Source organism: Passer domesticus, chromosome 13 (genome assembly GCF_036417665.1).
Source record: "Passer domesticus isolate bPasDom1 chromosome 13, bPasDom1.hap1, whole genome shotgun sequence".
Taxonomy (NCBI): domain Eukaryota; kingdom Metazoa; phylum Chordata; class Aves; order Passeriformes; family Passeridae; genus Passer; species Passer domesticus.
The window spans coordinates 6,332,583-6,352,333 of record NC_087486.1 but is presented as its reverse complement, the minus strand read 5'-3'; the positions used below and the strand labels follow the sequence as shown (position 1 = coordinate 6,352,333).

Here is a 19,751-nt window from a genome sequence, read left to right as displayed (position 1 = left end):
AGCCTTCCCCGGCGGCGGGCTGGGGTCTGTCCCCTGTGCCCGTGTGTCTGTAAGTCACCCTGCCCGAGCCCCTGCGGACTGCGGGCGGCTCTGGAGGCGCTGGCTGCTCTTGCCCTGGGCCCCGGGGCAGGCGGGTGAGCCCTGCTGAGGCAGGAGCGGGACGGGGCAGGGAGGACCCTTTGTTAAGGACTGTGGAGTGAAATTGTCCCCACAGCCCCTCGCGGAGAGCTTCGGGCTCGGCTCCAGAGGCGCTCCCCCAGTGGAACCCCACTGTGGGTGGGATGAGGTGGAGTGTGTTCTTGTTTCATCCTGCTGGAGGAAAAACGTCCTGCCGTGCTTTGCCTTTCCTTCCTTCCCCTTCCTTCCTCCGATCCCCTTCCCCTTGTTCTCCTCCCCTGCCGTCCCCCGCGGGCCGGGCCGGGCCGGGCCGGGCGGGGCCAGGCGGAGCCTTTCTCCCCCGGCGGGAGTCTTCCTCTCCCGGCGGGATCTGCCGCTGCCCGCGCTTCTCGCAGAGCTGGAGCAGGAGCCGCCCTCCGAGGGGGTGCCGGAGCCTGGCAGCGCCGCAGGTACGGGGATGCGGGCGGGTGGGACGGGAAGGGCACAGGCAGGGCAGGCAGGGCACAGCAGGGCACGGGCAGGGCAGACAGGGCACAGACAGGGCACGGGCAGGGCACGGGCAGCTGCCGCCTCTCCCCCACGGCATCGTGTCCCCCATCCCGAGGTGCCGGGGCAGGACGGGGGCACAGCCGCGGTCCCCGGGGAGGGGGTCCCCGCTCGCCTCCCCTCCGTCCCTTCAGCTCATGGATAACTCGGTGACTCAGCACGAGGTGTGGGCGGGGGGGGACACACACGAGGCTCCCCAGAAACGAGGGGGCTCCTAGATGAGCTGACCCCCACCATTTCCCCACGTGATGATAGACCAGTGGGACACCCGGTTGTGGCTTCTCTTTATCAGTTCCTACAACAGACAGTAGCAATTAATAGGGAAGTTTTTCCCTGGGCTTTTTTCCAGTGCCTTTAAAGCATGCTGTAAATCCTGCGGGTAATTGAAGGAGCCTTTGCCAAAGGCTCTCAGAGGAGCCCAAGGTGAAAGCTGGACCTGGCCACAGGGGTGTCCCTGGAGAGAGCAGCAGGAGGCTATGGGGAACTCTGGCTAGGGAAGGAATGCAGGGGGCTGCCCCATCACCCCTCTGCCTTTTCCTTGCAGGATGGACCTCCCTCACCTCACGAGTCCTACCGACCTCCCCAAGCACATCCTGGATATCTGGGTCATCGTGTTGATCATCCTGGCCACCATCCTCATCATGACAGCGCTGCTGCTGTGCCCGGCCACCGCCGTCATCATCTACCGAGTGCGGACGCACCCCACGCGCAACGGCATCGTGTGAGCCTGGGCACGGGCACGGCCAGCTCGCTGTGCTGGGGCTGCAGCCATGGCACCCTGTGCCACGCACCTTCACCAGGCACCCTGAGAGCTGCAGCCTGGGCAGGAGCTGGGGTGGGCCAGCACCCCGACCTGCTCCTCTGGCTGGGTACCCACTGCTCATCTTGCCCACTGAGCCCACGGGGACTGAGGGGGAAATGGCAGCGTGGGCAGCAGTGGGGAGAGCAGTGACTTTGTGGACACGTCCAGCTGGAAATATCTCACTCCAGGAGAGAGGCAGGCTGGTCTCACCTTCTCTGGTGACACTGTCTCCTCCCAGGCAAGCAGCAAGGAGTGGAAATGCCTGACAAAGTTATTTCTCATTTGGAGTCACAGCTGTCAAGGTGGTTGGGGAAAAAAGAGTCAAAGCAAGATGGATGTGGCTTCTGATTGTGCATTTAGTGCTTGGCTAAAAGCATCAGTGACAGAGCTTGTGCTGGCTGCACAGCAGACGTGCAGCTGGCACCAGCTTCTCCTCTACCCATTGTCTGCAGAAATGGTAGGAAAATCCTGCAGGACTCTTGGTTCCTCTGGGTCTTGTGCGGCAGAGGAGTGTGTGCAGTTCCTGCCAGCCCTCCTGTCTGCCTGCTGGCTGCACTCCCCACTCCTGATAGTGAGAGCTCCCACTGTTTGCCCAGCACACCAGCCCTGCTGGGGAGCCTGTGCATGCCTCACCTTGGCAGGTAAAGTGGGAGGAGCAGGTTTGTGCCCAGCCAGTGGCAAGGGATCATGCAAGCTCTTGTATTGCCCTTTGTTATGAAATAAATGGACTTTATCCTTCATGTGAGTGTGTCGTGCAGCTCTGTCCACGCTACGGGTGGTGTCTGGCTCTGCAGGATCTGGGATACTTGGCAGCCTCTCCAGAAGCCCTCCCTGCTCTGACCTCCTGCACTGCCTTGCCTCAAGGTCCCTGGGGTTCTCCCCAGCCTTGGAGCCCTGCAGGAAGCTCACTGCCAGCCCAGCCCCACACGCCAGGAGGGCAAACCTCAGTCTGGACCCCGTGGGTGGGGAAGGATCCCTCAGGACTTTCTGGCAGTGGTTGTGGCTGTTTTTCTCCCACTCGGGGTGACCGGCACCACTTCCCTCACACCAGCCCCGTGCAGGGTCAGCGTGGCAGGAGCTCTGAGGCTGAAAGAGCATCTTGGTGACTCACAGCAAGGAAGGTCACCAAAGGAACAGCATGAATCAGGAAGGATGTGGGGAAATACTACAGTGATGCTGGTGGGAATTGTTTAAATCCTATTTTCTGTGCTGAAAAGAGCAACCAGCCCTGCAGTGTTGGAAACCCTGTGTGCCATCCCTGTGTGCTTGATCCACAGCAGCCAGATTTGGGTTTGCATTGGGTGGTGGGGTCAGAGAGGCAGGAGGTTCCCAGGGAAGGAGGACCTTGGGCAACACCTCCCACCTTGGGGAGGGAGCCAGCACCAGGATGCAGACCCTGGCGAGCAGAAGTGCCTGCACTGGAGCCCCTGGCTGTGGTTGTGCTGGGAGGGAGCAGACACTTATTCCTTGCCCAGCCAAAAAACATATTTCTGTTTTGAGCTGTCAACTCTCTCTTCCCCTCTTGAGTTGCAGAGTTTGAGGCAAATAACCAGAGTTATTTTCCTGTTTTTCTTCCTCTCTCCCTCCCTTGCTGGCACGGTGCAGCAGCAGCTGGAGGACATTACAGATGTGCAGGGGGGGAGCAGCCCTGGCTCTGCTCTCTCCCGTGCTCCACCCCAGCATTGCTTCCCCGGGGACAATGTGGGGATGACCAGCAGTACCAGGAATCAAAGCTGAGCAGCTTTGCTATGAGAGGAATAGGGGAGAAGCCACAAACACTGAAGTGGTTTGGGAAGAAAGCCTGGTTTGGAGAAAAACACAAGGAAAAGCATGGAACACCTCCCCCCATCCATGCAACCATCCATGATTGCTGTTCCCACTCTGCCGTCCCCTTGTCAAGAGCAGCAGAGGGAAATGAGAGATTTCCTTTCTTGGTATGAATTTTCTGGGAAGTTTCAAACCCCTGGAAAACATTTCCAGGAAGGGCCTTGGAAAGATGAGTTTGTTCGTAACAACAACAAACATGGAGCTAAATGGCAGCAGAGGTAAAGCAGGGTGAAGCCATGACATTTTTTAAAGCATTAAGATGGAGGAGAATTAATTTTAACAGGGTTTCCAACACTGTCGAGATAGAAATTCCTCCTCCAGGATGGAACAAGATAACCAAATCCCCCCGTGGCCCTGGCTTCAGTGCCTGGACAGTGCTGGAGCTTGGAGGCAGTTTTTGCATGGAGTTTTGCCAAGGAAAAATGCCTTTCTGTTGAGAAGCAGGTCCTGCTCTGGTGACGCTGTAGCAGGCAGGGTGATGTGGGCACTGAAGTGATTCAGCATCCACTGGGAAGCTTCCCTGGAGGTGCTGGCATGTGTCAGGAGCTGGCTGCTGGCCCGTGGGGGCTGCAGCTGGGCGAGGCAGATGGGGCAGTCCCAGAAGGGAGAAGGGGGCACAGGATGCTGGCTCTCACCTTGCCTCTGGGCAGCCTCCCCTTGCAGGGGAAGGGGGGACAATGGGCCAGGGGCATTTCTACAGGGAGCAAACCTTCCCCTGGAACAGGCAGGGATGGCAGTGCTGAAGGGGGCAGAGCACATAGCCTGGGGGCTCTGGGGGCACTCGGGAAGGGGAACCCCCACTCCAAAGGGTGCTGGGCACCATGCCCAGCAGGGAGGCTGCTGCTGCAGCAGGGCAGTGTGTGGGAGCAGAGCAGCGAGGGCTGGGTGAGCTGAGGGCTGGCAGCCTGGGGAAGCCTGCTGCTCAAAGAGCTGGGGCCTCTCCCCTGGCAGAGCTTGCTTTGCTTTGCTTCCCGTTGCACTCTTAGAACAAAGGTTCAGAGGTCGCCCTGGGATTGATGCCAGGCCTGGCTGCCAGAGGGAAGCTGCACTGCTGCTAGCAAGGGCAATGCTGCCTGCTGCTGCCCAAGCTCCTGCCACTGTCCTGCCACGCTGCTGGCACCATCCCTGTCCCTCTGCATGAAAATACTCCTCCGTCAGCTCAGCTCTGCAATAACCCCAGCAGGCAGCACTAGGTGGTCCCCACCGCTGCTTTCGCATTCCCCGTGCTCAGCTGGGGCCCTGCAGCCTGGCACAAGGTCTCTGCAGCCCCGGCACGTGGCTCAGGGGACAGCCAGGGGGGCTGGTGGCAGTGGCAGCATGGCGGGGGGGAGCTGGAAGCGCCTGGCCTCCCGCCCCGGATTCCTGCCAAACATCTGCAGCAGGCGGGAGCTGGCTGCCTCCGGGCTCTGGTGGAAAAACAACCCAGCAGGACAGTTCGTGCGAGGGTCAGCCTGCCCTGCACGGCTGCTTTTTGGGGTGGGGGACCCCAGTCCTGCAGCACGCAGCCTCCGGCATGATGTGGAACAGTGCGTTGGGAACACTGGGTGACATGCCCGGCATGCCAGGGAAGATCAGTGGCACAGAGGGAGTCTGTTGGCTATGACCCATTAGCTCCTTCTCCATTCCCAACCTCCACCAAGGCTGGTTTGGCACTGGGACCCAAGGAGGCGGGATTTGGACAAACAGGTCCCTTGTTTTTATTTTGGTTTTAGGAAAACTGAGTTCAGGAGTGACTCAGACTTTCACTGCTCATGGCAGGGATCAGGGACACGTGGAAGGGACACAACCACACTGTGCCACTATAACTGGATGTGGGTGGCTGCTCCTGTGGTGGGAAACAGGGAGCACAGTCCTGAGCAGCTCCCCAGGCCTGTCCCAGCTCTGTTGCAGGAGGTGGCTCAAGCCCTGGTCAGGCTCAGAAGTGTGAGCTGTGTTGGGGAGCACAGCACTGGGCACACACTGGTCCTTGCTGGTGGCAGGATGCAGAACATGCAGGCCAGGAGGTGCAGCCCCATGGCCTCAAACCTCCCTAGAGCCTGGGAAGTAGGTGGGGAGGGTCTAACCTGGATATTGGCTCCTGCAGGTTTTGGCAGGGAGCCACCTCGCTCCACTCACAGCCCTATCTGTGAGAGTCGAGTGGAGCAGCCCTGTGGCTGGCCTGGCTCTTGGCACGTTGTGATGGGCTCTGTGCAGTCCCCAGGCAGTGGCTGAGCACCCTGAGGGTTTGCCTGGACCTGGGGGAACACCCCACACTGCTTGGGGTCCAGGCAGGGCAGAGCCAAGCCATTCCCCCAGTAGCAGTGCAGGTTTAGAGCTTTGGGAAATGCTGCCAGTGACAGAGAAACCCACAGCTCCCCTGCTCCGTGGCTTTTCTGTGTGCCTGGGAGATGGACCCAACCCCCAGCCCTCCCACGCCAGCTGAGGCTGCAGTTGGAGCCTCACAACATCAGCCTTTCCCAGGACATGGTGTTCCTTCTGGTGAAGAACACAGATTGGGAGACTGCTCCCAGCTTCCTCTTAACCCATGGCCTCACTCCCCTTCCTTGGTGGCATCTCCAGCAGCTGGCTCAGTGACAGCATGGAGGCAGGGCTGACCCTGCTTTCTAGTAAAGCCAAACCTCCCGCTGGCACTCAGGATCCCCCCCCACCAGGGCTCACCCACTGCCACCCCATACTGTCCTCCACCCCAGGCCAGCCTCACCCCAAAACCACAACTCCCTCCAGCCAGTTCATTCTCCCACTTAATAATTGTTTGGGGGGATTTCAGGGAATTTACTCCACGGGTATTTTCCTTGGAGACAGCCCAGGGTAAACGTTCACATTCCTTGGCTAAGCAAACAGGACCCTGGAAACTCCTGCCCCTGGGGACACCCAGCAGTGCCCTGCCCTTGACCCCGGCAGGGTCACCGTGCTGCAGAGCAGCCCCGGCAGGAGGGATCCTCCTCCAGAGCTGCCTCGAGCAGCGCCTTCCTTACGGGGCACACCGGAGAGGAGCGGGATCAGCCTTCCCCGCCCGGGCAGCACTGGGGGCACCCACCGAGCCCCAGCCCGGCCTCCCCGGGGCTGCTGCTGGGTTTGGTTCCTGCTCCTCGGGTGCCACCACCCCACTCGGGAGGAAATGTCACCCTGGCTGGGCGGCCTGAGCAGGATGGGGCACCTTTCCTCCTCCACCCCGTCACCTCCTTCCTCCTTCCCCCGATATCTCTCCCCGCACCCTGCGGGTTTAATCCCGGCTCGGCTAACACGTTGCATAAACCCTGGGCACATGCCGCTGCCCCGTGTCCCCCGGGTCCCCGCCAGGCCGTGGTGCCACCCCCGGGCGGTGTCTGTCCGGGTGTCCGTGTGTCCGTCCCAGAGCCCACACGGTTAACGCGGCCGGCCCGGCCCCCCCCGGCCATTGGCTCCCCCCTCGCAGCCCGCAGCTATTTCTCGGCCGCCGGGCTCCGAGGTGACAGCAGGCGACAGCGGCGCTTGTCCCGGCCGCTCGCCCCGGGCTGTGGGGGGTGCCGGCGCCCCGCAGCAGCCATGGGGGGCTGCTCCCGCAGCAGCTGGATTTTGCCCCTTTTCTTGGCTGGGCTCGTCCAGCTGGGGCGAAGTGAGGAGAAGGAGAAGGTAAGAGGAGGGGGACACCCCCAGGGGCGGGCAGGGGGGTTTCGGGGGTGTGTGGCACCCTGGGGACGCGCCTGGTCCCCAGGCTCTCTGCAGGGCTCCCCGGGGCACGGCGGCCCTTTGAGCCCCCCTCCTTCTCCTTACAATCCCGGGAGATTTTCTGAGTTGGTTCTTGCCAAGGGCCAAGAATTTCTGTCCTGGGGTTGGGGACAAAGTGGGACAGAGCCATGTGTCCCCCAAGTGACCTCCTCAGGGGCAGAGCACAGGGACTTTTTCCCTGCAGTGTCCGGGTGGGTTCCCCCATGTCGGGAAGGTGTGGAACCCACAGTGTCCCCACAGCCCAGCGGGCAGGGGCACTGTCACCCCCCCAGCCAGGCTCCCCACCTTGCCACAGGGACCCCACAGTCCCAGGAGCCTTCTTTCCTCGAGAGCAGCCCCTGTGATTTCACCTCTTGCCAGCTCCCAAAATAGCCCCTCGGTGGCACTTGGCTGCGCGGGGACAGGAGGTGGGCTCCTCTGGGTTAACCCCTGTGGCCCCGGATGCAGGGGCTGCTCCAGCCCGACCATTCCCAGCCGTTCCCCATTCCACCGGCTCCCCCTGCCCTACCCTGTCCCCCAGGGCTGGTGGGTCCCGCTCACTTGCCCACAGCCTCGGGATTCTGGTGCTGGCCTCCCCCGTGCTCTGGCTGTTCTGCAGCCACTCGCCTCCCTGCTCGGTGAACATTCCCCCAGCTGCAGCCAGACCCCCGTGCATCCACACGCCCCGGCCAGCCTGTCCCACCACCGTGACCTTGGCGCGCTGCAGTGTGGCTGCTGCCAGCGGCACGCAGGGCAGGGGACACGAGGCTGGCAGCCGTCCCCATTGCCCTGCTGGCCGTGGGGACAGGGAGCGGGGTGGTCGGCAGCCCCCAGCCCGCTCCCACGGGATGCTGCTCACCCCGCAGGTGGACTGCTACCCGTCGGTGAACGACACCATCTACAGCTACGGGGCCCTGACCATCGATGGGGACGAGTACATCCCCTTCGAGAGGTACAAGGGCAAGACAGTGCTCTTCGTCAACGTAGCCACATACTGAGGCCTGACACTGCAGTATGTCGGTAAGGGTCCTGGGGGGCACGGGCACCTCGGGGGCAGGGCAGGGGCCCATGGTCCGTTCTGCTTTGGGGAGCTGGGGAAGGGGTTAACGCCAGCTCCCCAGGGCCCGGCCTGACTGGAATTGTCCCAGATGGTAAACGCAGGTGTGGAGGTGTGCCCAGCCCTCTGCTAACCCACTTCTGGCTCTCCTTGCGTGCAGAACTGAATGCACTACAAGATGAGCTGAGAAACCAGGGGCTCGTGGTCCTCGGCTTCCCCTCCAACCAATTCGGAAAGCAGGAACCCGGCCAGAACTCAGAGATCCTCCCTGCCCTTAAGTGAGTACTGTGGTGGGGGCAGTGGGACACCTCTCTCCAACAGAGGGAGCACAGGCTGCAGCTGCTGCTGGCTCTGGACCCACACAAGGGGTTTGGGATCCTGTCACCACCCCTGTGCAAGCACCCAGAGCTGTCCATTGCACAACATCCTGTTCCCTGCCCTGTAGGTATGTTCGGCCAGGAGGTGGCTTTGTTCCCAACTTCCAGCTGTTCCAGAAAGGGGATGTGAACGGGGCCAAGGAGCAGAAGATCTTCACCTTCCTGAAGGTGGGTGCTATGGCAAGGGGAGATGAGGGGGACAGACACAGTTTGCTTTATGGAGGAGCAAGGCAGTGATATATTGGCTCCCCATTGCAGAACGCCTGTCCCCCGGTGGCGGAGGACTTTGGGAACCCCAACAGGCTCTTCTGGGAGCCTCTGCGGAACCATGACATCAAGTGGAACTTTGAGAAGTTCCTGGTGAGCCCCGAGGGCGTGCCCATCATGCGCTGGTACCATCGCACCAACATCGCCGTCGTGAAGAAAAACATCATGACCTACCTGAGGCGGCGGCAGCAGGAGAACCACGACGAAGAGCAGGACCAGTAGAGCCTCGGGCTGCTGGCCCCCTGGCTGCTCCCCATTCTATTCCCTCCCCAGATGTTCCCCAGCAGCAGGAATCACACCCTGTTCCCTCCATTGCTCCTGTCTCTGGCACTCCCCAGTCAGGATACTGGGCTGAGGATCTCAGCGAGGATGGCAGAGATCTCAGCGATGGCAGTAAATACTTCCAATATCCCTGTGTCCCACCTCCATCCCTGGTGGTGACATCCCCTGGCCTCCAGCCTGCTCCCTCCTCTCCCCCATCCCGGGCAGTGGGAGGATGCAGGGGCTGGCTGTCCCTGGAGGAGACCACATCTCCATGAAGGCTTGGCCCGAAAGCCCCGGCTGGGGCGGGCCTGGCCTGACCGTGCCGAGCACGGAGCAGCTCTTCAGTGCATTCAGGCTGCCCGTGCTCCTGGCACACAGATGTGCTGCTCTCCTGAGCAGGGATGGCCAGCCCCTCACCAACCCACCAGAGACACCAAATAAAGGCTCTGCAAATGTGCAGCCCCACGTGTTGGCCAGGGGTAGGGGAGGTAGAGTGGGGGGCACAGTGGCCAGCCTGGGGGTAGCAGCGCCTGACTGGAGAAACTAAAATTTTTTTCACAGTAACTGCAGACATAGACTTATTATCATAGCCCAGAATTTGGGGACAGGATGGGGAGTCAGTGCAGAACACAGGTAGGCAAAAGGGGTAGGAGGCAGGATCAGGGACAACCCCCAGTGAGGAGCATACTGGAATCCTGTGCCTCTCACACCTGTGACAGCCACGCTTACAGAAACTGGGTTGTGTTTTTTTTCCCTTTCCAGACCTATTTCGTGGAGCAAGATTTGCTGTGTGCAATGTCAAAGACTGTCCCCAAGGCCACTGCTGCATGGAAAGGCAGAGGTGGCAGCAGGGTCTTCCCTGCCCTGGCAGAGGTGGGGGTCAGAAGAGGGGAGGCTGAGGGGCTGAGCTCAGCACACAGATGGAGGTGGGGGCATGCACTTGGGGCAGCAGATCCTGGGGTGCCCAAGCAAGGGTTGGGGTCCCTTTGCACTCAGCCTGTCTCTGAGCACATGGGGACCAACAGCCCTGGTATCCCTCCCTCTCCCCCTCCCCACACAGAGGCAGCCCAGGACAAAACCAGAGAGACTCAGCCACACTTCAGTCCTTAAATAAATACAAAGACACCAACCACCCTCAGGCCAGGCCACGGCTGCGGCCAGCACCTGCCTGTGAGTGTGGGGTCTCCCCCCACCGGGAGAGTCCCCGCTGTTACCCACTCCTCCAGGGGCTCTGCACTGGGGCAGCTCCTGGCAAACAATGGCTCCTCTTCCCTGAAGACCTGGCTCAGGCCTACAGCGCTGCCAGGCCAGGCCTGGCTCCTCGTGGGGAAGGGGATGGCCACAGGGGACTGACCCCATGCTGGCTGTCACCACGATGGTCCCTTCAGTCCCTCCTTCATGATATCCTCGGGGGAAGGCGCTGCTGAGCCCCCACGTGCAGCACATGTCCTTGCACAGGCGTTGGGGCCGGAGGAAGCTCCTGGACACACACACACGGGCACACACACACACCCTACTCCTCTTCCACTGGTGTCGGAGCGTGGCCGGTCCTTGGCGTTAGGGCAATCCGGGACCTGCCTGTTCTGAGACACGAGAGACAGGTGGCACAGGGTAAGCACAGTTCTTCATCCTCACACAAGCCCCACAGGAGGGATGCCAGCCATGGCATGGTTGCTATCCCTGAGCACCAACTGCCATAACTCCATGAGCTGTTTGGGCTCAGCCTGACTTTAGGTGCTGTGGGAATGCTGGCAGGGATGCAGCAGGGACCACCCCATGGCAAAATCATCCCCTCAGCTGATGAGAGGTAGAGGCTAAGGGAAAATGGCCACTGCCTGGAAAGCTGTGCCCCCATCCCTCCCCCATGTGTTTAGCCAAGTGCCCCAAGTCCCAGGGTGAAGGACGGGCACCCCTGTCAGGGAGGGTCTGAGCCTTACCCAAGTCCTTGGGGACTGGTTTCACCCCGGCCACTGGTTGGGCGTTCTGGCTGCGAGCCATGGCACAGGGCGGGCGCCAGGGGTACTCAGGCTGTGGGAGGAAATGGAACAGAGACAGGGAGTTACCTGGCATGTGAATCATAAGGCTGCACTCTGATTGACTGACAGTGTGTGAAGAGGAGGAGGAGGGGGAGGAAAGGGGCTGAGCAGTCACATGCCACCAGCACACATGTGCTCAGCTCCCTGCTGTGGGACTCAGTGGCCCTGGAGGGCAGGGAGCCCCAGACCCGCCCACATGCCACCCTCTGCTCCCCTCCTGCTGGCACAGGCGGAGTCTCACCGGGGGAAAGTGGTGGAAGTTCTGTCCTTGCGTGTGCTCGCCCGGCATGGCTGGCGGGTATCGGATCTGCTGCCACTCGTCGTAGCCGTGGTACATGGGGTGAGCCATGGGGGGGCTGTACTGGTACTGGTACATGGGGCAGGCTGGGCCCAGCGGCCCCGGCCCTGGCTCGGCGTGCAGCCTCTCTCCAGAAGCCTGCAAGGAGCCAGGACAAATGCTGGGGAGGTCCCAAGGGCAGCCCACCACCACCACCCATCTCCTGCAGCCCCCAGCCCCTCTGCCCAAACAGGGTTTCCTCCCATCTCTACCTGTTTGTGCTGTTTCAGCAGCTTCTTCAGCTTCTCCTTCTCCTCCTTCTCCCTCTGGCAATCATCTTTGGAGGCTCGCAGCTGGGAGGAAGAAGGGTTAGTGCAGAGCCCACTCTGCCACCCCCCATCTTCATGAGTTAGGGTTGCTGAGGGAATGTCTGCACCAGTCTCTCCCCATCAGACTGCCAGGAGAGGTGCAGAAAGATAAGCTGAATGAAAGGAGATACTCCAGCAGTGACAAGCATCAGAAAAACCACCCCTCTGTCCTTTCTGTTCTCCTTCAGCCCCTACTCTTAGGTATGTACAGGGACCGTGACACTAGGGGTGAGCATTTCCGAGACACATGGGGTTGACATGGGGCTGCCAGAGTGCTGCTAGTAGCACCCAGCACTGCTCACCTGGTTGTTGGAGAGGACCAACTGCTTCTGCAGCTTTTCCAGCTGCTGCTTCAGCTCTTCCTTCTCCTCATTCATCCTCTCCCTGTCACTCCGTTCCCGCTGGAAATCTTCCTCAAAAATTTTCACCTGGCAGGAAGGAAGAATGTGGGTGCACCTGGCTGAGGGCAGACACCTCCCCTAAGCAACCCCATCACTGTGCTGCCATCCTTGACTCCACCAGCCATGCCAAGCCCCAGGCATGTGGGCTGGCTCCATTGCCCATGGCTGTAGTCCTTCCAGATGAATGCCTGGAGGATGCTGAGTTGGGTCCCCAACCCCCACCACCCCAGCACTGACACCTGCCCAGCTGTTGGGCTGCTGCTGGCACACAGGGCTCTTTGCTGTGGAAATTCACGACATTTATTTCCTTGCCCATCCCCAGTGGCTCCATGTCCTGCCCTACCTGCTGCTTGAGCAGCTCATTCTGGGTCAGCAGCTCCTGCTGTGGCAGCTTCCCTGCTGGCTCCATGGCAAAGATGGGTGGTGGAGAGGCTTGGACATTCAGAGCCTCTTCTAATGCCTAGAGAGGAAGAGGAGGGAGCAGGCTCAGAGCAAGTTCAGTGCCCAAGATGTCACTGGAAGACCCTAGGCATGTGCCTAGCATGGGAAGTGGGTATAACTGGGCACTGGCAAGAGGGACAACAGACCCTCCTTGAACGCCCCCTTCCTCAGAGCCCAGAGGAATGTGGTGGGCAGACACAAGTCTCTGCCTGAGCAAGAGTGGGTTATCAGGGTCAGTTCTGGATATGAGAGAGGTGAAGAGACTGGAGAACACTGAAGACATTTTGCAGTGAGGGGCTGTGCCCTGGCTCCCACCTTGTTCAGCCTCTGGATCTCCTTTTCCTGGTATTCCCGCTGCCTGGTGACCGGAGCCAGCTGCTCCTGCAGGAACCGCATCCTCTGCTGCAGGTCCCTCACCTCCATGGCCAGCCTCTCCTTTTCTGCCTGCAGGACCCAGGGGTGGGGGGGAGATCAGCCAGGGCAGGGCAACAGGGCTGGCAGCTCCCTGTCACCCTTCCCAAGGGACTTGCCTCCTCTGTTTCGATCCGGGACTTGGCCAGGAGCAGCTTGCGGTCAAAATCCCGTTGCTTTTGCTCCCGCTCCGACTCCAGCTCGGTCACTGCCCTGCGGGCCTCAGCCAGCTCCTGGTGTAGGTCTGTGACCTGCCAGGAGGGAGTGGGCACGTTGGCCTGGAAGGACCCACACTGGGGGAAAGGAGGCACAGGCAGCCCCCAAACCTCCCTACACCGTTTCCTCCGAGTCCCCACAGCCAGCACCCAGCCCTACCTTCTGCTCGTACTTCTGCTTCATGGAGCGGAAATGCTGATCCCATTGTTTATTCACCTCCAGCAGCTGCAGGGAGAGAGGGATGGCTGAACAGGAGCCCAAACCCTGCTACGAACCAGCTGTGGTGGTCCCCAGCAGACTCCTGTCATGAAAGCACTTTGGGGACCAGCTGGATGGAGATCCCAGCTCCAGCAGTGCTCCCCTGCAGCTCTGAAGCCCTGCCCCAGTCTCTCGGTGCCATCCCAGCCCTGTGCCCACTCTGCCCACTCCCCGCCTCCTTAGTGGTGCCTCCCTCCCAGCCTGGTCCTCACCTCCCTGCGCTGGTGCTCCAGGATCTTCACCTTCTTTTCCTTGGCCTCCAGCTCTTCTCTGCCCGGCGCCTTCTCCACCATGGCCCCGCTCTGCTGGACGCGCACGGGGGGGACCCTCAGGGCTTTTGTGGAGGCTGTGCCCATGGCCGGCTAAACTCGAGCCAGTTCCCCTCCCACTGCCTCCCCCATCCCCTTGAGACCCTGAGAAGTCCTGCTGGTCATACTGGGACAAACTGGGGGCTTGATTAAAATGAGGCCATCTTTGCTGATGTGTCAGCGGGCTCCCTGCCTCCTTCCCAGCCCTCTCCAAAGAGATGCTGCCTCCTCACCTGCTGCTGCTCGGCAGCTTCCCTCTTCCCACTGTCCTGGCTGCTCAGCGTCACCATCCTCCGGAGCTCCTGGTTCTCACACCTGTGGGCAGGGAGAGATGGGTCAGCAGGAAGAAGCTTCCAGAGCAGCCCTGTTCCCATCCACATAGCCCATCCTCACCTGAGCTTCTCCAGAGCCTGGTTTCTCTGCTCCAGGTCATGCTCCAGCTTGGTGCGCAGCTCCTTGTTCTCACTGTGCAGCGTCTCACACAACGTCTGGAGGGTGAACACTGGCAGTGTGAGGACCATGGCCAGCCCTGGGCCACCCACACCTCCCACCAAGCCACGCTAATGAGGTGGGTGTCCACCTCAGGGTGAGCAGGAGGGGTTTGGTGGGAAAAAACACCAGGGGGAAAATCTCCATGAAGGGCCAGGCCAGGCGTCGCTCACCTGCAGGAACGACGTTCTCTGCTCATTCTTGTGCACCTTGGAGGCCAAGCGCTTGAGCTCGGAGGCCATGTAGCCCATGCGCACAAAGACCTGGTCCTTGCTGGCCTCCTTGGCACAGCCACTCAGCGTGTTCTCCAGCTGCTGCAGCTGGGGCAGCAGGTTGGCATCCTCGTTCAGGGGCTGCTCCAAGTCCTGGGAATGGGGAGGGGATCAAGTGTGGTCAGACCAGTTAAAGGAGCATTGTAAAGTTCCTCTTAGGGCAGATCAATTTCATGTCCCATCCAGGGCTGTGGTGAGGAGCTGGGCCAGCACTAAGACACTCTGCAGCACCTCTCAGTACGCTGAAAAACTGTGTCAGCTTTGTAAAGATCTGATTCCCAGCTGCTGGATATGGTACACCGAGTCCCCGGGTGGAGGAGGACATGGCAGCAGCTCACGGATTCCCTGTGCCCCTGGCAGTCTGAGCAGAACACACTCTCAAATCACTGACAGCAATGGAGGCATCTCCACCCTTGGTCTCCTCCACCTGAGCTCTTCCCATCTGCACCAAGACTAAAAATCCCAGCTCCTGAGACTGTCCTCTCTACGTACACCCTGGTCTGTGCTGGAAAGCGTGGTGGTCTTACCCCAACTCCCATGTTCTCCTTCCACCTGTCCTACTTCTGTGCTTCCTGCTTCTGTGGCATGCCAGGCACCAGGAACCCAAGCCCTTTGGCAGGTGACAGCCAAGTGGGTGATGCACGGATTTAAACAGCGGCTGGGAAAGCCCAGGTCACACCCACCAGTGTCAGGGGTGTACCTTGCCCATGGGGAGTGTCCCCAGGAGGTTTATGCTCCTCTGGTATGGCTGGTTAACTCCTCCATAGCCTAGGAGGTGCTGCTGGCACAACAGCTGGCACACGTGGCACTGCTGGGAGGAGCTGGGGATGTGCTGGCACACCTATGCCTGCCCCACTCCCAGCCCGCTGACTCACCTGCTGCCTGTGGGAATGCCCCAGATTGCACCACAGGGCAGCCCAGTGTGTCCCCAGCACCCTGACCCCAGAGTTTACAGCCCCAAGCCTGCTGTGGGAGGGTGTGTGGGGGCACAGCACAGCCAGCTCCTCCCACCCATGGCTGCTGGCAAGGGAGGCAGTGAAGACCCAAGCTGGGAGAATCCAGCTGTGAGCCCATGACTTGGACTCGGCTCAGGCACCAGCAGCTGGTGGCCAAGCAGATCCCATTCTGTTCTCCACCACCTCACAGCTGCACCCCAGGAGCACTCAGTAAGACCCAACCCCTCCAAGAGTCTCTCTGGGCAATGAGAACAGCATGTACAATGAGAGCATGTCCTCTTACTGGTGCCAGCTGATGTTCATTCCCCTTGGGTTCCTCATCCTTCCTCCCCTCCATTCCAGCACACAAAAAAACAGAGCAGGAATGGGGGCAATGACAGGAGGGCATTCAGGTGGCAGCAAATGGAGCACACAGAGCTTTGGCTAGGGCAGACCCTGTCAGCAATGACAGGGCTTGGAGGCCTGGTCCTCCCACCCAGTATGGGCACCAGCTGAACATCAGAGCATCACTGACAGCTGCCTGTGTTGTCACAGCTCTTCCTGTCACTCTGATGTGGCATCTGCAGACACTGGTGTCTCCATCTGGCTGGGGCTGCTTCACTGGCCCCTCACCCAGGCCCAGCCAGGCCAGTTGTGTTTGGGGGAGGACCCTTGCCCAGTTTATCCCTCCTCTTGCTTTGCCCAAGGGCTTCCTTGACATGGGTCAGCCAGCCCTGCTGTGCCTGCCTGGGTACAGAGCTGAAGCCCTGCACATCCCCAAACCCCTGACACTTCCTCAACTCCCTACCTGCCAACCCCAAATCCTGCAGGCACCATGGCCACTCACTGCTCTCCTGCCCTCCTGGGGAAACCCCTGCGCTTGGATGGCAACAATCTCAAACTCTGAGGAGGATCCCTGCAAGGGGAGGCAGCCAGGTCAGAGCTCCCCAGGGAATGGTAGCCCAAGATACCCACCACACAAAGAGAGGGACCACCAGCAGTACAGCAGGGGAGCTGACCCCTCCTTTCAGGTTCATCCCTGTTTCTAGAGACTAAAGACTTCCTCTTTTTGCTTTAATTAGATGGATGGACAGTGCCTCGCTCTCCAGCCATGCCAGCACCAGCTTCCACACAGCAGACTCACACTGGGAGGAGATTTCCGTGCTTCCACGTCCGGCTGGGCACTGCCCAGGGCTGCCCGTGCAAAGCTGGGATCAGGGCCGACGGCTGCGGAGAGGGGAGAGGATGCAGCCATGAGCCTTCTGGAGAGCAGGGCCTCTCTGCACCCGGCACAGGGATGCAGACAGCAGACCCCTCCAAGGTCAGGCACTGCTGGATGGTTTCTACCCCACCTATGGGGATGGGACAGAAACCTCCTTTAAGGAGGGAGGATGGCAGTGGTTTGATACACTGCAGAGATGACATGGCTGCAGGGGACCTTCATTAAAGTCTCTTGCACAGCCTTTCCCTTCCCCCAAGATCAGAATTCTGAGCCACCAGGTTATTCCTCCCCCACGAGCCTCACATCTCCTACCTCCGGTTTCCACCAAGTCCTCCAAGGAAGATGATCCAATCAGCATTTTATTGTCCTTCACAAGGTCCTCCGCCTTCTGCCGCAGCTTGGATGCCTCGACCTGGGATTCCTCCAGAAGCTCTCCTGTTGTGGGCAATAGAAGGATGCTCAGCCTCCTTCCCCCAGGGCCTGTCCTGTATTAGCTCCATCCACCAGCACCAAAAACCCCATCTGGCTGGAAGCAGTACCCAGAATAGTACTTCTTCATCTGGAAACGACTATTCTGGGATAAATCCAACGGCAAAGCTGGATCAGCGGCTCACTGGTTTCAGAGATCCTTATGCTGACACATAGAGGACTGTTACAGGAGACAGAAGGCACCACAGTGGCTCTCCTCTGCTTCCAAGAAGAGACAATTTAAGCCTGGGTGGTGGACTTACAGGTCCAACCTCCCCACTTTGGGGTATTCCACGACCAGTGCAATCCTCCCCCGATGAGGGGGGGCTGCTGTCACACCAGTGAGTCCCTGTCCCAGGTAAGGGCACGGTGACACGACGGGAATCACGAGGCAGGTGGAAATTCGGCTGCAGAGGCAGGACTCAAAGGAGGAAGCTGGCTCACGAGACAGAAAGCAAAACTGGGGGTGGGAGCGGGGGAAGGCTGACAAGGAGAAGAAAGAGGGTGGCACAACTCAGCTGGAACATTTCAACACTGGCATGTTCCTGCTGCCACAGGGAGCACTCAACAGCAGGTTCCTTGAGAAACACCTGGGAAAAGCCCCTGCCCAACAGGGTTTGCAGGAGGTGGGGATTTTCATCAAAAGCAGAACTGGTCCCAGCACCCATGAACTCCAAGGAGTTGTCCTTGCTTCAGCACTTGTATTTTCTTTCCAGCCATTTATTCCATCACAAAATACCCCAGAAGATCAGCAAAATTCTTGCTCCCTCTGCATGGCCATGTGAAAAAGCTCAGACATCCTGCTCAACCCTCCAGGACAGAGAGAGCTTTGCTGCTGCCCCAGTGCCAAGACCCCCAGCTTCTACAAACACCCTTCCTCAACCAAGCAAGCGACCCCTGGCTTTGTGGGCACAAGCTGGGCTGCCCAAAGGCAAATCTCATGGCCCTGGCACACAGCAGTTACCGATAGACTTGATCCCTTGCATCTTCTCCTTCAGCCGGGCGTTCTCCTCCACCAGCCGCTCCAAGGCCGTGGATCCATTCTCCTCTGAGCCCCCACCAGGGTCATAGATATGATAGGGTCCTGTCCCTTCCATGCCTGCTGTTCAGTCGCCTACCTCCCAGCCAGGCATCCCTGCAAGGCAATGGAGCACGGTGTCACCTTTCTCTAGCTCCAGATGGTGCCACAGTCCCCTGGTCCCAGCCGTACGGGGGTCCAGGGTGCTGTGCTGGTGCCTCACTGCTCCCCAGCCAGCCAACAAGTGACCCAGGTGAAGGCACTTCCCCCTCCAGCCCTGCTTGGGACGAACATGTCGGGGTGACTCATGGCCATGAGAACTGTCACACGAGCAGGCATCACCAGCAGCCCCACTTGGGGCTGGCTCTCACCCATGCAGGGCACCGGAGTCACAGAGAAGGCTGCAACCCCTGTTTGCTGCATGCCAGGAGAGATGGAGATGCAGCCCAGGAGCATTCACCCACACCAGAGCAAACCTGGGCACTGTCACCAGGCATCCTGCTCAACACATGGCATTTCTGGGGTGCATGAAGGCTTGTCAGGGGCTGTCTGGGGAGGGGCAGCGTCTGCAACACCAAAAACCTTAACCAGCAGCTGGGGGGAAGTTTGGGCAGTATTGGGGGATGAGCCCCAGGAGCCAGGCAGTGACCTACTCTGTCCTCCTGCTCAGCCAGAAAAACTGGCTGCCAGCAGCATGGCTTCCTGAACTGGGCACAGGAAACATCCGGGCATGTGCCAGTCTGGGAGCAAAGCCCAAGGAGACAAAACACCCACAAGCAGGATGCTAATTGCTTTTCCAATCCCTTGCACTTGTGGGTGGCCTAAGACCTCCCCCTTGCTGAAGTCTGGCCTGGGGACAGCTGGGGCAGGCTCCTGGCTCCAGGTCTCACCCATCTCCTGGGGGGATAAAGCAGCAGCTGTGAATCACAGCACAGCTTATCAGAACCATGCCTCCTGATGCCAGCTTGTCAGGACATGGAGCAGAGCAGCAGCTGAGAAGGTCCTGGTGCCAGCTGAAGCTGGGATGCTGCCTGGGGGCACAACAGGAGCACCCCAAAGTGCTCTTCTCCCAGCCAAGACAGCTGGTGAGCAGGAGAGGGCTGAGAGGAGGCATTTAGAAAGGGGAAGGGGATAGCCTGTACCCGAAACTGTCTCAACCTCAGACTAGTGCTCATGCCATGAGTGATCCAGGCTGATCTCCAGTTGATGACCTGCCTCCCAGGGAGCGGCAGGGACTTTCCAGATGACAGCTGTCACCTGGCAGCATCCACAACTGGAACAGCAATTAACGCCTGTCTCAGTGACAGGGAATTAGCCCTGGCCTCAGCAGGACTCTGCTTCTGGGAGAGGCATTGGTGCCTCTCATCAAACTCCTGCTCCGTGGGTGCTGCCAAGCCCTCCATTGTCCCTGTCTCCTTTATGGGGAGCCAGTGACCCCATGCCAAGCTGCTGGCAGTGCCACAGGGAGCTGCCCAGCTGTGGTGGTGTGGGGTGAGCTGAGGAGAGGCTGTTCCTGGAGCCCAGAGCAGCTGACAGGGAGCTGTGGAAGAACCAGGGCCATCTCCTGCTGTGGCTCCCAGCAACGGCAGCACTGTCACAGCCTTAAACAGAGGGCAGGTTTGGATTGGGTATTAGGGAGAGATTCTTTACTGGGAGGGGGTGAGGCACCAGAACAGGCTGCCCAGAG

The 19,751-nt window shown here is 60.0% G+C and overlaps 3 protein-coding genes across 8 annotated transcripts in view; 2 read left to right on the top strand and 1 right to left on the bottom strand.

Annotated features, from left to right (window-relative positions):
* The first annotated feature begins 219 nt into the window (after window positions 1-219).
* SMIM3 (small integral membrane protein 3) lies at window positions 220-2,205 on the top strand. The gene is made up of 2 exons (XM_064388043.1): window positions 220-566; window positions 1,208-2,205. Exon 2 carries the CDS (start codon window positions 1,209-1,211, stop codon window positions 1,386-1,388), a length of 180 nt encoding a protein of 59 aa, XP_064244113.1. The 5' UTR covers window positions 220-566; window position 1,208; the 3' UTR covers window positions 1,389-2,205.
* A 4,521-nt stretch (window positions 2,206-6,726) lies between these two features.
* Window positions 6,727-9,403, top strand: GPX3 (glutathione peroxidase 3). Its single transcript, XM_064388325.1, has 5 exons — window positions 6,727-6,904; window positions 7,846-7,999; window positions 8,197-8,314; window positions 8,482-8,581; window positions 8,672-9,403. The coding sequence occupies exons 1-5, from the start codon at window positions 6,818-6,820 to the stop codon at window positions 8,900-8,902; spliced, it is 690 nt and encodes a 229-aa protein (XP_064244395.1). The 5' UTR covers window positions 6,727-6,817; the 3' UTR covers window positions 8,903-9,403.
* Window positions 9,404-10,037: 634 nt separating this feature from the next.
* TNIP1 (TNFAIP3 interacting protein 1) overlaps window positions 10,038-19,751 on the bottom strand; it is a 15,498-nt gene continuing 5,784 nt past the window's right edge. For 2 of the 6 annotated variants that reach the window (XM_064388319.1, XM_064388317.1), the window contains exons 2-17: window positions 18,011-18,181; window positions 16,891-17,013; window positions 16,501-16,583; window positions 14,323-14,514; window positions 14,054-14,148; window positions 13,894-13,975; window positions 13,565-13,657; window positions 13,254-13,319; window positions 12,994-13,129; window positions 12,783-12,907; window positions 12,370-12,486; window positions 11,928-12,053; window positions 11,530-11,610; window positions 11,222-11,416; window positions 10,882-10,972; window positions 10,038-10,522 (exon numbers count right to left, since the gene is read on the bottom strand). In XM_064388319.1, coding sequence (XP_064244389.1) covers window positions 10,458-10,522; window positions 10,882-10,972; window positions 11,222-11,416; window positions 11,530-11,610; window positions 11,928-12,053; window positions 12,370-12,486; window positions 12,783-12,907; window positions 12,994-13,129; window positions 13,254-13,319; window positions 13,565-13,657; window positions 13,894-13,975; window positions 14,054-14,148; window positions 14,323-14,514; window positions 16,501-16,583; window positions 16,891-17,013; window positions 18,011-18,143 — 1,803 coding nt within the window. In that variant the 5' untranslated portion in view covers window positions 18,144-18,181 and the 3' untranslated portion in view covers window positions 10,038-10,457. Of the gene's footprint in view, window positions 10,528-10,881; window positions 10,973-11,221; window positions 11,417-11,529; window positions 11,611-11,927; window positions 12,054-12,369; window positions 12,487-12,782; window positions 12,908-12,993; window positions 13,130-13,253; window positions 13,320-13,564; window positions 13,658-13,893; window positions 13,976-14,053; window positions 14,149-14,322; window positions 14,515-16,500; window positions 16,584-16,890; window positions 17,014-18,010; window positions 18,182-19,751 lie in introns of all 6 variants that reach the window. The other 4 variants (XM_064388321.1, XM_064388322.1, XM_064388320.1 and 1 more) reach the window with 4 other exon arrangements.